Source organism: Pistacia vera, unplaced genomic scaffold (assembly GCF_008641045.1).
Source record: "Pistacia vera cultivar Batoury unplaced genomic scaffold, PisVer_v2 Contig52, whole genome shotgun sequence".
Classification (NCBI taxonomy): domain Eukaryota; kingdom Viridiplantae; phylum Streptophyta; class Magnoliopsida; order Sapindales; family Anacardiaceae; genus Pistacia; species Pistacia vera.
In genome coordinates, this window is record NW_022196357.1 from 749,862 (window position 1) to 766,266 (window position 16,405).

General features: G+C 32.5%; 1 protein-coding gene, 1 non-coding gene and 1 pseudogene across 3 annotated transcripts; 1 reads left to right on the forward strand and 2 right to left on the reverse strand.

Annotated features, from left to right (window-relative positions):
- Positions 1 to 1,850: 1,850 nt before the first annotated feature.
- LOC116106512 lies at positions 1,851 to 4,742 on the forward strand. Of its 2 annotated transcripts, none has more exons than XM_031392883.1 (2): positions 1,851 to 2,002; positions 3,071 to 4,742. In XM_031392883.1, the coding sequence occupies exon 2, from the start codon at positions 3,075 to 3,077 to the stop codon at positions 4,521 to 4,523; it is 1,449 nt and encodes a 482-aa protein (XP_031248743.1). In that variant the 5' UTR covers positions 1,851 to 2,002; positions 3,071 to 3,074; the 3' UTR covers positions 4,524 to 4,742. The 2 variants fall into 2 exon arrangements, with proteins under 2 accessions (XP_031248743.1, XP_031248742.1); XM_031392882.1 differs by lacking the exon at positions 1,851 to 2,002 and adding an exon at positions 2,009 to 2,951.
- A 1,328-nt stretch (positions 4,743 to 6,070) lies between these two features.
- Positions 6,071 to 6,142, reverse strand: TRNAD-GUC. The gene has a single exon. It is a non-coding gene; the product is annotated as a tRNA-Asp (tRNA).
- A 149-nt stretch (positions 6,143 to 6,291) lies between these two features.
- On the reverse strand, positions 6,292 to 9,852 carry LOC116106620 (annotated as a pseudogene).
- Positions 9,853 to 16,405: the final 6,553 nt, after the last annotated feature.

Below are 16,405 nucleotides of genomic sequence, written 5' to 3' on the forward strand. Positions count from 1 at the left end.
AAAATTATATAGAATTTGAATACAATTTTCTGTTTTATAAAATTAGAAATATAGTGAGTGTTTATATTTCATTGAATTATATTGAAATTATTAGTATTTTATCTTTTTGCATATGAATTTGGCTTAATTTTTACTTGGTATATATATTTTGTTAATCGTAGTGTAAATTTTGAAGTATTGAATTTCATCTTTTTCACTTGCAAAAACAAAATATGACAAAAATTAATTATCATAAAATAACATTACAAAAAATTAAATATTCATTTCTATTCCAAGAAACTAATTCTTGCAGGGATCTTTGTTCCCATTCAGGGATCCCCATCCTTATCCTCATATTGGTTGAATGGGGGATGAGGATGATGATCCCTGATTACCATCTCTAAATAGATATAACATAAAAGACAATAACAAATACATATCAAGATTAATAGGTATCACATAAAAAAATACATAATGACTTATCATGGTTCAATATAACCCATCTATGGAGGAGAGAGAAACCTACTAATAATTTCATTTTTATTTCGAAGATCTAGTTCTTGTGAGGATCTCCATTCCTATTCAAAGATCCCTATCCTTGTCCCCATATTGGTTAAATAAGGGATGGGAACGGGGATGAGGATGATGATCTCTACCCTGATTGTCATTCCAATTGAATATAATGTAAAAGACGATAATAAGTATACATCAAGATTAATAGGTATCATATACAAAAACACACGATGACTTATGGTGGTTCAATATAACCCACCTATGGAGGAGAGAGAAATCTACTAATAATATTAATACATACGCTAACGAGTATAAATACCATGAAACTTATCATCAACAAAATCATAAACATTCTCAATCTTGTTGCTTAATTTAAATCACTTTTCTTATATCATATAACATCTATCTTTTGTAATTCTTTTTTCGCTCGTAGCCTAAAATTGGTTTATGTAACCCATTTTTGACTCATAATTGAAAATGAATTATCACCGTTATATATTATATTTATAAATAATATTAATACATGTAGAGATAGTTTATTCTTAATGTTAATGGCTTTTCCACAACTAAATATTACCGGACAAAATATCTCAACAATCTTCACATTAACAAGTTTTCCTTCCAAGTAATGAATGTGATAAAGGTAACACTTCAACATCACGACATCTATATTGCAATGCAACCATCAAGATTATAAATTGAGGATCATTCCATCTACAATTTGAATCGTTATGGTCAATATCTTTAGTATTCCACCTCTCGGAAAAAAAAAAAAAAATTCATCTCCCAATTTAGAAAACTCTCATACTATCGATATAAGGCCACCCATAGGATAAATAATAAACATGCATCGAAATTAAAATGTATTACATCATACAACATGATAATTTAACATGGTATCAAAAGCCGATCATTGCTGATAATCTTTATTCGAGAAATAACTACAAATTGTCAATTTTGAATGGCATTTTTGCCTTTTGAAAAACTGATTTTGTTTTCACGGAAAAGACCCCTCTTTACCCTTTAATTTGCATATTTTATTTTATTTTAAATAATCTTGCTTGCTAATTAATCTAGCTAATCAACAATCAAGATAGACCAAAACACCCCTATTACACTTTCCTCATCATGTCCCTTTCGTCTTTTCGCTTTGTTCTTCGGCAATTTTGTTGCTTCCACTTTTAGCCGTTGTAATAAGCCTATTTGTGCTAATTTAATTTCCCCTTACCACATTCGCCTCTCTCTGGACTGGACTGGGCCGGGCCGGGCTTCTTAAAAAATACAGAAGGCCCAAAACTTAAAAGCCTTTTGCTTAAATACCCTTTTAGCCCTCTGAAGTCTGAACACTCGAATCTTTCGTCTCCAAAGTGAAAACGAAACAGACACAAAATATTACAAAGCAAAACAGAGAGAGACGACTAAGCGTACGACTGCTGGAGAAGAACCGACGGATCGGTTGGATGTGACGAAAATTCTACATCCATTTTGAAGCTGAAAAATCAGCAGAAAGGTAAGATTTTTCGATTTCTTTTTCTTCTATAATCCTTTTGTTTCGACGAAAATTTAAAGTATAGAAGCCATTTTAGCCGTTGTTAGAGTCGTGAGGTGTTGAATTGGGGTGGTTTTTCTTATAGTTTTCGCGAGTTCATATGTAGAAAAAGAAGGTTAAAAAAGGTAACTTTGGCAAGAACGACGTCGGTCTGGACCATAATGTTGGAGCTCGTGTGACCCTTTTGAGCAAAAGGGTGTAAAATGTAGAGGAAAGGGCTGAATTTGGGGAATTAGGGCGGTTTCACGGTTTTGTTGCTAGGCCTTTAGGGCAGGCTAGATTAGGCTGGAGGACATTTTGCTTGCTTGGTTGAGGGGAAGGATGGAATTTAGGAGATTATGGGAGTTGTTAGATAGGAGTGGCAGTTTATGATACAATTTATTGAGGAGAATGGTCGAATGTCGGAAGTTAGGACTGTTGTACAATGGTGTCAATAGACCATGTTCGTGTTGGATTGGTTGAGGAAAAGGGTAGGATTTAGGAAATTGGGATGGTTGTTAGATCGTGCTAGACTAGGCTTGAGGGTCATACGGGAGACGACAGTTGGATTGGTTGAGTAAGAAGGTAGAATATTGGAAATTATCTTATGTGCATGTGTTCATGAGATTTATGTGATTTGTTAGATAGGGGAAGGGTGGAATTTAGGAGATTATGGGAGTTGTTAGATAGGTGTGGCAATTTATGATACAACTGATTCAGGACAAGGGTTGAATTTCGGAAATTAGGACGGTTGCACAATGGTGTCGTTAGACCATGTTAGTCTAGGCTTGATGACCATTGTATTGGATTGGTTGGGGAAAACGGTAGAAGTTTAGGAAATTGGGATAGTTGTTCGACAGTGCTAGACTAGGCTGGAGGGTCACGGTCACGCTCACGCTAGAGATGACCATTTGATTGGTTGAGCAAGAAGGTAGAATTTTGGAAATTATCTTATTTGCATGTGTTTATGAGATATATATATATATATATATATATATATATATATGTGTATGGAAATTTGTTGGGTTTTTATATGCTTGTTGGTTGTAGGGACATGGAAGAAGTGAGAGTGTTGGTTAGGTTTGGTGGAAAGTGGGAAACTTCTGCTGGTGGGCGGTATGCATATAATGGTGGTAGGTTGAAAGGAATGAAAGTTACCAAGCATGTTGCATACAAAGATTTTGTGGAAGAATTATATCAGACTATTGAAGTGGATGCAAATGAATATGATTTAAAAATGGAAGTCTTATGGCGGTCAACTTCCATGCCCATTCCCCCAATGGAGATATCTAATGATAATGATCTTTGCTTTTTCCTGGATGGGGTCGTTGGGCCGGATGATGACTTTATTCCGCTGTGTATCACACTTGTTCCTAAGGCTTCTATACTTCCTGTAGTGAGGTCTCCAGTTCATCAAATATCGAATTGTTACACTCATTTTGTTTCGGGTAGTGGAAGTAATCAAATAGGTTCAATCACTTGTAGCCCAAACGAGCCAGAAGTAGAGACAAATCCATCATATGTTCCTGTAAAGACGCTTGAGGAAGAATTGCCCTTTTCACAGCCACAAATGTCAGAACCGACATTGTCTCAGCAACAAACCTTGGTCAAAAATGATGCAGCGCATAACACACAAGGCAATGCACATCAAGTTGATGGAACTGGAACTAATACCGTAGATGGTAATGCTATGATGGATGACAAGGGTGTTTTGGAAGGGACTAAGAAGGGGAATCAGGTGAAGGATAATGCTCCTGTGAAAAGTGTGAACGGTTTGCATCAGAATCTTCAGAATGCTATGCCTTCAAAGCGATTTTCTTATTTGCCTTATTTGCCAGAATGTGACGCTACCTCATTATCTGATGATGACGACGCATTATTAGTCGGGAAGACATTCTCATCCAAAAAGGAGCTGCAAAAGAATCTGGGCCTTCATGCAGTAAAGAACCACTATCAATTCAAAGTCAATAAATCATCCACAAAGCGTTTTGAGGCACTTTGTATAAATAAAAATTGCAAGTGGCGTGCCCGTGCAGTAAAACTTGCAGAGAGTGATGCTTTTGAGTTAAGGAGGTTGGATCAAAACCATTCATGTGCAACTCGGCAAGCAACCAACCATTCATATGAAACTCAGCAACCATCTGTACGCCATCGTCAAGCAACCAGTTGGTTTATAGGTGATTATGTCAAGGAGCGGCTGCAGGAGAAACAATATAATTATAACACAAAAGAAATCAGAGAGGACATACGAACTGATTTTGGAATCGAACTTTCTTACACTACATGTTCCAGGGCTAGGGCATCTGCCATCAAACAAATGAAAGAATCACTAGAAAATTCAAATGAAGTGTTTCCTTCTATAGATGAGAAACTCGGACAAAAAAAGCACGAGCTAAGCAGCAAAGCACAAAAAATGTGTGGTCGATGTGGCATCTATGGACACAATCGAAAATCATGTAAGAATCCAGTTCCTCCCCAACCCTCATGTGAAGGTAAAAGTTAGGCATGAACAACAAATCTGCATCATCTTTTTGCATAAAAATTTAACATATAATGTAGTTATGTTTAGATATGAAATCTAACTTATTGTGACACTGCAATGCATGTTATTTTATCAGATAAATTGTGGTTAGAGGCTATTGTACAAAATCCTATTAAACACTATGAATATTTCTAACCAATACTACTTCATCTGTTCTCATAAGATTAGCAATTGCAAATTGGGTGGTGGTTTGAGAAATTAGTCATGAGAAAGTCCTGGTACTGTAGCCGACCCTTTCATCGAATTACTAGGGCTAGGGTTATCGCTGATTCTTAACTATTGGATCATGGTTGAGTCTATCTGTGGTAATTAAAGATATGAGTTGAAATAATACACAATGTCTTTGGCACAATTGTGAAAATGAATCTGAATGTGAATTTTTTTTTAAATTAACTATCGATCGCTTGTTTATATTTGTTAGGGTAAAAGTTCAGATTTGTTGCTCGTTAATTTCGACTTACATTTTTTCTCAAGAAAACTCAATGAAAATGATTTGAGAGGTGGCAAATAAATGCATAGTTCAAAAATTGCTTTCACATTTTTATATAAGGAAATTATTACAAATAGTTTAAAAAAAAAAAATTTGGTTTTTTTTAATTTATATATATTCTAGTGGTTGGGGGGTCAATTTCAAGGTTTATTGAATATTTTACAAGTAATCAAGTAAGTTACAAAAGTGATAAGTGGTTGCTGGTCATCTGATGAGATTTGAATGCAAGATCTTGGGATAATTTAAGGTCTTGCCATCCGACCAGAGTTTTTTAGTTATTTTGTTTTAAATAATAACAAAAATTTTATGAAATCTTCATTAAGTTTAGTTTTAACTTTTAAGGAATAATCTAGGCAATTGAATACACATCCTTAGAATTAAAAGCATGTTTTGTTTTATTAAAAAAAAAAAAAAAAACAAACTGTGGATGATAATATAAGATGTTTAGAAATAAGAAATTAAAAATATTTTGTTAAAGAGCTTTAAAAAACTATTGATCTTGTCTCATTTTATTTGTTTGTATGACTAATTATATGACTTAATTGTAAAGAAAATATTATTGATTTTTGAATATTGTCTTAAAGAGCTTGCAAAAACATAGATATAAGCAAAAATCATTTATAATTGATCAGTTTTAAGTGCAATTAAATGAAACAAGGAAAATACAAAACGGTTATAGGTAATAAGATTTAAATATTAAACAATAACAAATATTATCAAAATCATCCTATATTATACTGCATTCAATAATATAATAATTGTATACTTAATATAATAAAAATATTGAGAAAAAGTCAAATTAATATTATGGCAACAAATATATAAATAAAATAAAGTAAAATGAGACAGTATATTTGATTACACAAAAAAAAAAAAGTCTATTTTAAGTCCAACAACCATAATTAAAACCAAACAAAAAAAAAAAATTAGTGAAAGTGAACAGAAACAATGAAAACAAAATATTAAAGTGAAAAAAAACAGTAGCAATGAAGAAAGCGAAAAAAAATTTATTAAAATTCGCCGTTGCCGGGGATCGAACCCGGGTCACCCGCGTGACAGGCGGGAATACTCACCACTATACTACAACGACTTGTTGACATGACAAATGTAGTTAATATTTTAATAATAATTATTGACCCCACGTTTTATCCTTTTTCCCCCTTAAAAGATGAATATATTTAAATCAATTAATTAATTAATTTTCTGTAGAAATTATAATTTTCTTTAAATGTAATTTCATTAGCTCTTAAGATTGCTATACACACCAATGATTTCCTCTTTTGTTAACTGATAAAGTGCAATATTGGTCTTTGCAATGATTTATCAATTGTTGAGAAATTTGATTACAAGTTTTTCATTATTCATCAAGCTTAAGGTCCATATTTGTTAATATAAATGATTTTTTTCAGTTGGGGATAACTTCACATTTTCTGCAACTACGCATCAACTCCTAAACATTAATTTAATATGAAGAGTAATACCACTTCACTGCCTCTTGTAAAAATCAGTTGATGTTGGAGGATGCTTTGGTTCATATCTACACGAAAAAGCGATCTGTATTCATTTGCCTCTTTGTGTCATCTCCTCGAAGCTTCTGTCCTTCCTCTCCTTGTCTAAATCGAGCTTCTGCTACAATTCCTTCTCCTTCCCATCTATCTGAACCATGAGAGCAGGCAAAGTCAACTATTTTAAGTAAAGGTTGGGAGATAAGATAAATCATGAAGAAGCATTAAAGAAAATATCTATCTTACTGCATCATAAATCTCATCATTCCTCTCAAAGTCGCCGCTTTTCCGTGGGAGAATATGGATGTGAACATGGGGCACTGACTGTTCCGCCTCAGGCCTATCCTTAGATACAAAAAACACAGAAAATAAGTTTATTCAGCCACAACAATACCAGGTTGGCAGATTGAATATGAACTCATGCACTGCACATGTTTCGTTCTAAGAAATATCGTGCAGTCAAATTGCCCCAACTTCTAAAGAGAAGGTGGTGCCTTCAATTTATAGTAAACACATCAACACATCAATTACTTGATGTTCTAAGTGATGAACACTAAATTGCAAATAGAAATTAACGATTCAGATTCAATTCAACAAAAAGTTATACGTATGTCCATTTATATAAGAAGATTGTCTAACATAAAAAGTTAACTGGAGAGCTAAAAAGACGCCTCACCATTTAGATATGTTGACAGAATACTAAGAAGATACAGCGGATTATAAAATTTTCTCTTCAATTAACCATCCCATAGTAAATGTGTAATTTATAGGCAATAGACGCAATACAAACAAGAACATGAAGAAAACAAATAAATAAATAAACACTCGATAGAAAAATATATCAAATGTGAGCAAATAAAACATAAGATCAAAGAAAACGATCAGCTTAAAGAGGTTCACAGCTATATGACTTTCATTAATGCCGTACTATGGAAGACATCTTGACAAATAGAAGCATCTAACACAAGACACAAGTAGCAACCATGAGAATAAGAATCCACCAGAGATTTGACTTACTTGAATAGTGATTGTGAGTGATGAATCTTTGTGGTAGCTTTCAAGTTATTTGCCAACCTTACTGTGCCGATAGCCATAAATCACTAGTTTCGTCAGCAGTGAGATCAAAAACACGTTTCACTACACGCTTTGGGACGACAAGCACATGTAAATATGTTAAGTCCACTGAGTATAACATACTTGCAAATGCAGAAGTGTGCATGTGCACCCAAACGCACACAAACACCGGAGCAAAATCATGCACAACCGCATAAAGAAGGTTAAACAGGTTTCCATTGTAGGTCAGATATCTGAGTCTAAATTATAGCATTTAAATATGTAACTTAGTCCTACAGTTCTGTAACCATCATGCTCAAAAAGTGCACATACATAAGCACCATTAGAAACTATATTCAAGGCTGTGGCACAAGTTCTACCTTAATTTACTGATAGATATAGAGTTATATACGCACTTCCAACTATCACTTATTTGGCAACTAGTAGTACTTGCACCAGCTTACTTTTTCCAATTATATTATCTGTAACAAAAATATATAATATATGTTACAGGCCTACTAAATGTCAAAGAAAAAAGATCATTTCTGATCTAGCCATGATATGCTTATAAGTCTACCAAAGCAGCAAACCAAAGTTTATACAAGGCTCCAATTAATATATCCACACCTGAGGGTACGGACTATCTTTTTTGTCTAACCTAACACACGGTAATGGGAGAATCCTACTGAGATATACATCCCACAATTACCTGCTCCTGTTTAGGCCTAGACCCAAGATTTTACTTTCGAATAGCCGCCAAAAAGACTTCACACTATTTGAGATAACTATATAAATACTCGTTTACTCAAATCAAGTAATGTGTAATGGCCTCTATCTCACTATGTGTTAGTAGGCCCGGATCTTGGGTGTTACATATACATTTTAAATATGCAAACTCAATAATTATTTCTAGCAATCAAACGCTTTCTTTCAAGTCATCATTGCTTGATTTATGTGAAAAACACAATAACATTCATCAAATTCCACTAAATGAAATTTAAAAGAAATAACACCATGATCATTCAAAAAAGGATGTGACCTGAAAAGAAAAATAGAGAAACCGATGCACATATAAAAGCAACCAGAGACATTTAAAGAAAGTAAATAAAATAGAATAAAGTACCAGGAACAACAGGGGTTCGGAAGAAAAGGAGGATCCGGACAAAATCGAGGAAACAGAAGAGATCCGAGTGAATGGAAAGGAAAAACAAAAAACAAAGCATAAATTCCACTTTCACTTTAAAGAAACATGCGATAGTTAACCATGGCAAACGAGAGATTGGTAGAACTTAAAAGCCTCCATCAACATCTGAGCTCAGTTCAACATTATCATTACCACCATTGTTTAATGTTAATCAAACAACTAGTTGATTAATTTACTTGCCTTGTTTGTGGAGATGAAACGGTTGTGTTTTGATAAGTGTGGAAAGTACCACCACCGGCTGCTGTGTGTGAATGCAATGGATTGTAGCAACACCTTTACCATTCACCTGCTTTCAATTGAGTCTCTTATTATAAGTACGAGAAAGATGAGAAATTCTAAAATTAATTCGGTTACTTCAAGATTAGCAAAACTTTGACAGTTGCAAAAAGGGCCTTGCTTAATTTTTTTTCTTATTAAATTCATACGTTCAGATATCTGAGATGCTTCAAACTACTAATTTAGTATGCATAAGAGTCAAAACGAGGAAAAACTTCATAGCTTGATTTGCATCAATTTTAAAGAAATTAATGGATATTATGCCTTTTAACTTGGATGGAAGTTTGAAAGTTGGTTTGTGATGTTTAATCTTTTCCACAATTTTGGAAAGAATCAATTTTAACAATAATTTCAAGTGTGTTTGGTAAATCATAATCTTAAGGTTGCTTTTGATTTCTAAACCCTTAATTTGCGAATTATTTTTATGTGTATAATGACTTAAAAAAAAAAATATATTACTCCTTAAAATATTTTCATAAAGTATATTTTAATATGTATTTTGTACTAATACAAAATATATTAGAATAATTTATATTAATTAAAATTTATTTAATCAAATATTTGGGGAAAAAAAAAAGGGGGCTAGTCGGCAACCAACTGCCGGAATCCGATAGCCAACCGCCTGAATTAACCTAACCCCACATTTATTTGAAATTTCACTGGGATACCCACAATTACATTTTAGTTAACCTACCTGGCTACCCAAGCAAAACTATTTAAACATCCATTAACCGCCACCCGAATGCCCAACTTCCTCTCCATACTCTTAAGTTGAGAAGGGCGAGACTGTTATTTAACACTTTTTGACTGGACAAAACCTAAAAGGCCTTCTCTAACCGTCATCCTCACCTTCCACTTCCTCTCACTCTACCCACGCCTTGACCTTCCTAATAGTACCTCGCGCTATCAGCACAGACATCAAAACTCATTCTCAAGGCCAAACATTCACGTACATCAAACCCCCATCTCAAACGTTAACATACATCAAACCTCCATCTCAAACTTTCAAAAACATCAAACAAGGTTGCAATAGTAGTCTCGCAAGTCCAAGCAAGGCTGCTGTCTCGCTTCAGGCTATAATGGATTGGTGACCTCACAAGGGCAAGATTGCGGCCTCAAATGAAGTCACAACAATGGCTTAGCAAGGCTAAGGTCATCGCCTTAGTGGCAGAGTTAGGAGTTCAAGTGAGGAGAGGCAAAATTCATTGATAAAATAATTTATAATTTTTAACATAATGTTGAATATAGAAACTTTAATATATATATTGAAAAAAGAATCAATATAAGGCTAGCAGAAACACTTATTTATAATATTTACTAAGTCTTAATAACATAAAGAAATCTAATTATAATATGAAAATGTTTACTAACTAGTAACAATTACTTGATATAATAAAAATAAAATGTAGAATTTAAGAACACAGTATAATATATTTGATAAAGCAAATAAAAGAAATCATAGTAACATAAGGAAAATATAAAATTAGAAAAAAATCATAATTTATTCACGGGAAACTGAATTAAAAAAAAAAAAACCAAGTGAGATAGGGTTTCTAATATGACATCTCACAAGCATTTCATCAAACATAGGGGTGAGTGGTCCCGGGTACCCTGCATTTTTTTGGGAAACCGGAACTAAAATCGCATAGAGCAGGTTCCCAAAAAAAGGAACTAGAATTGGCATCGCACAGTGTAGGTTCTTAAATTCAAGGAAGTAGAACCTAAAATGCAGGTTATGGTTCATTTCCCAAGTACCTTATAAAAAATCAATTACCTACTATTAGTTTAAAAAATGACAAAAATACCTTAAATGTTTATAAATACACTCCTAACAAATTTTGATCACTCATTCATTTGTGTCCAATATGACTCATAAATCCTCTAATCTGTAGGCAACACTTGAATTCAATCAATTCATCACAATTTACATAAAATTCCTCAATCAAAACCAAAACACAAAGAATTAATTAAATTAATTAAACAATCTTACTACAAATCTATAAACTACAAATCTATAATTTAATATTATAATTAATTAAATTTCTAATCATTTAATTAAATATTGTACTAATGTTTATAATAGAGTATTATAATTTATGATTAAGTAATCATATTATAAATCTATAATGTAATGTTAGAATTAATTAAGTAATTATTTAACTATAATGTAATGTTTTAATTAATTAAATTTTTAATCATTTAATTAAGTATTGTAGTAATGTTTATAATAGAGTGTTATAATTAATTAAGTAATCATTTGTTTATAACGTAATGTTAATTAATTAAATAATCATACTATAAATTTTTAATGTAGTTTTATAATTAATTAAATTTCTATTAATTTAATTAAGTATTGTGCTAATGTAATAAATTACTAATATTTATAATATAATGTTATAATTAATTGAGTAATCATTTAATTATGTAATGTTATAATTAATTATATGATCATATTATAATATAATGTTATAATAAATTAAGTAATCATATATAAATCTTTAATGTAATATTATAATTAATTAAATTTCTAATCATTTAATTAAATATTGTACTAATTTTTATAATGGAATGTTATAATTAATTAAATTTCTAATAATTTAATTAAGTATTGTGCTAATGTAGTAAATTACTAATGTTTATGATACAATGTCATAATTAATTGAGTAATTATTTAATTATATAATGTTATAATTAAGTATGTGATCATATTATAATTTAATGTTATAATGAATTAAGTAATCATACTATAAATCTTTAATGTAATATTATAATTAATTAAATTTATAATCATTTAATTAAGTATTGTATTAATGTTTATAATAAAATGTTATAATTAATTAAGTAATCATTTAATTAAGTAATTATTTATTTATAATGTAATTTATAATTAATTAAATAATTATACTATAAATTTATAATGTAATCTTATAATCAATTAAATTTTTAATTATTTAATTAAGTAATGTACTAAATTACTAATGTAATGTTATAAACTTTTAATTAATTAAGTAATCATTTAACTATAATGTAATGTTATAATTGATTAAGTAATCATTTAACTAGTAATATATTAATGTTTATCAATATATCATATATAATTAATTAATTTCTAATTTACTACAGATATACTTAGAACTTAATAATTGAAGTAAATAACTAAATATTATATTATTACTCAATCAAATATACTATTTTATTAAAAAATAATTCATGTGATAATATTTAAACACTTTTAATTGGTCCTAATTCCAACTATACACTCAATTAATTAAAACTTTAATATTAATATATTATAATATATTAAAGTTTTTTATGTGGTGTAATTTATATGCATGTAATAAGTATAGTTGTATATTTATTTAATTAGGTTATTGTAAAAATTTAAACTTTTTCCATTTTAAATTTTTTATATGTAAAATTACAATAGACCCCTTATTTTTCACAGATATTTCATTTTAGCCCAAGTTCCAAAACAAGTTCTAAATCGGGTACTTGCTACAAGTTCCAAGCCGGGTACCCATTGCAGGTTCTTTTTTCCAGGTTCCGATTCTGGTTCTGGTTCCTCCACATGTAGGGACTGAAACTGAAACCGCATAGTATCGGTTCCAAAAAAATGGAACTGCAACCTACCCACACAATGTCGATTCTGGATAGGTTTCGATTCCGATTCCAGTTCTACCCGCAAGTTCCAGTTCTACCTGTTACCCTTGCTCACTCCTAATTCAAACACTTGGTAGGCATCTCAAGCCAACAAGGATCCAACACCTTCCACACAATTCTAGAAGTCTCGAGTTCTATAAACACTTGTAGATATCTCTTGAATTACTAGTAGTTGGTAGCAAATTCTAGGCCTTGAATCTTCATCATTGAATGTGGAACACTTATGTAAATTTAGACCTTTTATTGTAAGCTAGAATTGCTATAAATAGAGGGAGACCTCATTTGGCTAAACCATCCAAGAATTGTAAGCTTCTCTTAAGTAATAAGAGTTTATGCAAGTTTTAGTGAGTGCTCTCCTTTATTCTCAAAACTAACAAGCTTGAGTGAGCAAGGTTGATTTAAAGCCATCAAGGGAAGAATTGGCGTCTAAGGCCGTATGATCTAGCAAAGAAATAATCAGGTCGTGATAGTTGATATTAGAGCTTGAAGTTCTTGGATCACTCACATCTCTATTGTGAAAATATGTCATCGGAAGTCACTCAGGAAGATCAAAGGGGGTAGGAAACCAATCCTCACCCCAACACTCCAAAGAAGGGCTTGCGAAATGGCAAAGACAAATCCGTTAATATGATGAATTCCATGAAAGCGCAAATGATGCGCAATGAGGTGTCTGTTGCTAAAGTAAAAGAATGCCCCCATGTCCTCCAACAAAAGATGAACGATGTTGAAGGCATGATCGAAACCCTGGGTGAGGTTTGCCATGATGTTGCAGATAAACACCAAGCCTTTGTGGAGTTTCAAGCAATAGTGCTAGACTCCAGTAAGACATTACAAGCTCAAGTGAAAGAACTTCACTTAAGCCTAAAGGAAACCAAGGGCGATTAGGCGTTTTGCAAAAAGGCAGGCAAACGAGATTGTCACCATCAACGCTGTACATCCCGTAAGGGTCGAAGTTCCAAGACTGTTGAAGTATGGGGGAAAGTGGGATGCCCAAGAGCTAGAGAACTTCCTATAGTTCATGGAGAGATACTTCAAGGCTACCAATGTTCAAAATAAACAAGAAAGGGTAAACGTCGCAACTAGGTACCTCAAAGATCATCCGATTATGTGCTTACAACATAAGCATGCAAAAATCATGCAAGGGACATGCATCATCAACACTTGGGACTTACTCAAGTGTGCACTCAAGAAACAATTCTATCTAGGTAATGTAGCATACGAAGCTCGAAAGAAGATGTGAGAGCTCAAATACACAGGGTCTATTTCCAAATATGTTGACAAGTTCTCCAAGCTCATGCTTCAAGTTGACAACATAAACTCGGAGGACTTACTTTTCAACTTCATGGAAAGGCTCCAACATGGGCACAACGAGAACTCCAAAGGCGTCAAGTTACCAATATCTCCACGGCCCTTACCAAAGTCGGCACCTTTGTAGAATTCTACAAGGGTGAACCATCTGTAGCCAAAATAAGATAAAAAAAACCCTTCTTTGGAGCGTTGGGGTTAGGATTAGTTTACATCCCCTTTTGCTCTTCATGAGTGACTTTTGACGACATATTCTTACAAGAGAGATGTAAACGACCTAAGAACTTTGAGCTTTGATACTAACTGTCATTACCCAATTATTTCCTTGATGGCCCTAAGTCAGTCCTGCTCAATCAAGCTTGCTAGCTTTGAGAATGAGAAAAACAATCACTCAAACTTACAAGATTATGCTAGAGAAGAGAACACTTTTAATTACTCAAAAGAAGCTTACAATTCTTAGATGGTTTAGCCAAATAAGGCCTCCCTCTATTTACAGCAATCTTAGTTTACAATGAATAGTCTAGATTTATACAAGTATTCCACATTCAATTATGAAGATTTAAATTCTAGAATCTTCTATCGACTACCAACAATTCAAAAGATATCTACAAGGGTGTAGAGAACTCAAGAGAGTTTTAGTATTGTGTGGATGGTGTTAGATCCTTTCTAGCTTGAGATATCCCCCAAATGTTTGGTGAAATGTTTGTGAGGCGTCACACTTGGTAGAATTATAAGCATATCATGGCTAGATCAGAAATGATATTCTTTCACATTTAGCAAGCCTTTAACACATTATATATTGGTTACAATTAATATATTTGGATGAAGTAGGCTGGTGCAAGTATTACTAGTTGCCAAATAGCTAGGTGATAATTGAAAGTGCATATGCAACTTTATATCTATCAATGCATTATGGCAGAACATGTGTCCAACCTTGATTATAGTTTCTAATGATGCTCATGTATGTACATTTGTTAACTATGATGGCTCCAGAACTATAAGACTAAATTACATATTTAAAAGCTACAGCTTATTTTTGTTTATAATATGAAAAGTTGGTGAAAATAGAGAACAATAATTGATTAGTCAAACCTAGAAACTTGACCTATAATGGAAAACTGTTTAACTTTCTTTATGCGGTTGTTCATAATTTTGTTCCTGTATTTGTACATAGTTGCGTGCACATGCACACTTTTGCATTTGCCAGTATGTTATATTCAGTGGACTTAACATATCTACATGTGCCTGTCGTCCCAAAGCTTGAAGTGCAACGTGTTGTTGATCTCACTGTTGATGAGACTAGTGATTTATGGCTCATGAAAAAGAACATTCTTGATCTTATTTTTCCCCCTTTCTTATTGGATAATCTTCCTCTCCCCCATCACTTTCTCATTTCATTTGAAAACTATAGATCTAACAACAAAAAAATGAAGATCTATGAACTAAAAACACTAGATCTAAAAAATTAAGACAACTACATGGTGAGGCGACCAGATAGCGATGGGTAAAAATGGGTAGGATAGGTAACAAATTATATAGCATCACTATAACTGGCTGCATACTATAAGAATTATATGAATGTTATCGAAAGGATTGAATTCTTCAATGGATAAACTCTCTCCAAGATTCCTTATCCTATGGATGTCGAAAAACACCTTCCTCACCAATACATTTGTCATGATGCCAATGCATATCCTTTGTTGTGTATCTTGACATGGATAAACATTGAAGTTTGGGTTTAAGTGGGAAAAAATGGACTTTTGTGGCAAGTTACTTACACTATCAGTATAGCATTTATATCTCAGTTCATGACACACTATAAAACTATCATAGTTTGCATTATGCTTCCAATGTGACACACAATCAAACTTGTATGCATACATGTCTTCATAACCCAAATCCGAATCCTTTAACATTTTCGTTGTTTAAGAGAAGGACTAGGGAAGAGTATTGCCATAAAGGAATTGTTTCGTGCAATATATCTAGCAGTATTTCTACAAATTTTTTACTCCAACGGTTTATGAATTTGTCATGCATCAACTTCAAAATAAAAACTCAATCTAGATAGTTTTGAATTGGGAAACGAAAGTCTTTTGGATTTATCTAATAACCCATAAGGATGTGGACTTCCTTTGGTAGTTTGAACCAAATTATCTAAATTTTGTGGCGGATCAAACTCCCAAAGTATATATCCTGTATAAGATTATGCACATCATCATTATTTCCACCAAAATCATTGTCATAATCATCATTATAGATGATATTTTGTCTGTAATTTGTCCCATACACTACATTTTCTAAGGATTCACCACTATAAATCCATAGCGATATGTCAATGACATACCTGATT

What these genes read in the sequence shown, in the direction of transcription:
- LOC116106512 (XM_031392883.1), top strand. Translation starts at nt 3,075, where the DNA reads ATGGAAGAAGTGAGAGTGTTGGTTAGGTTTGGTGGAAAGTGGGAAACT.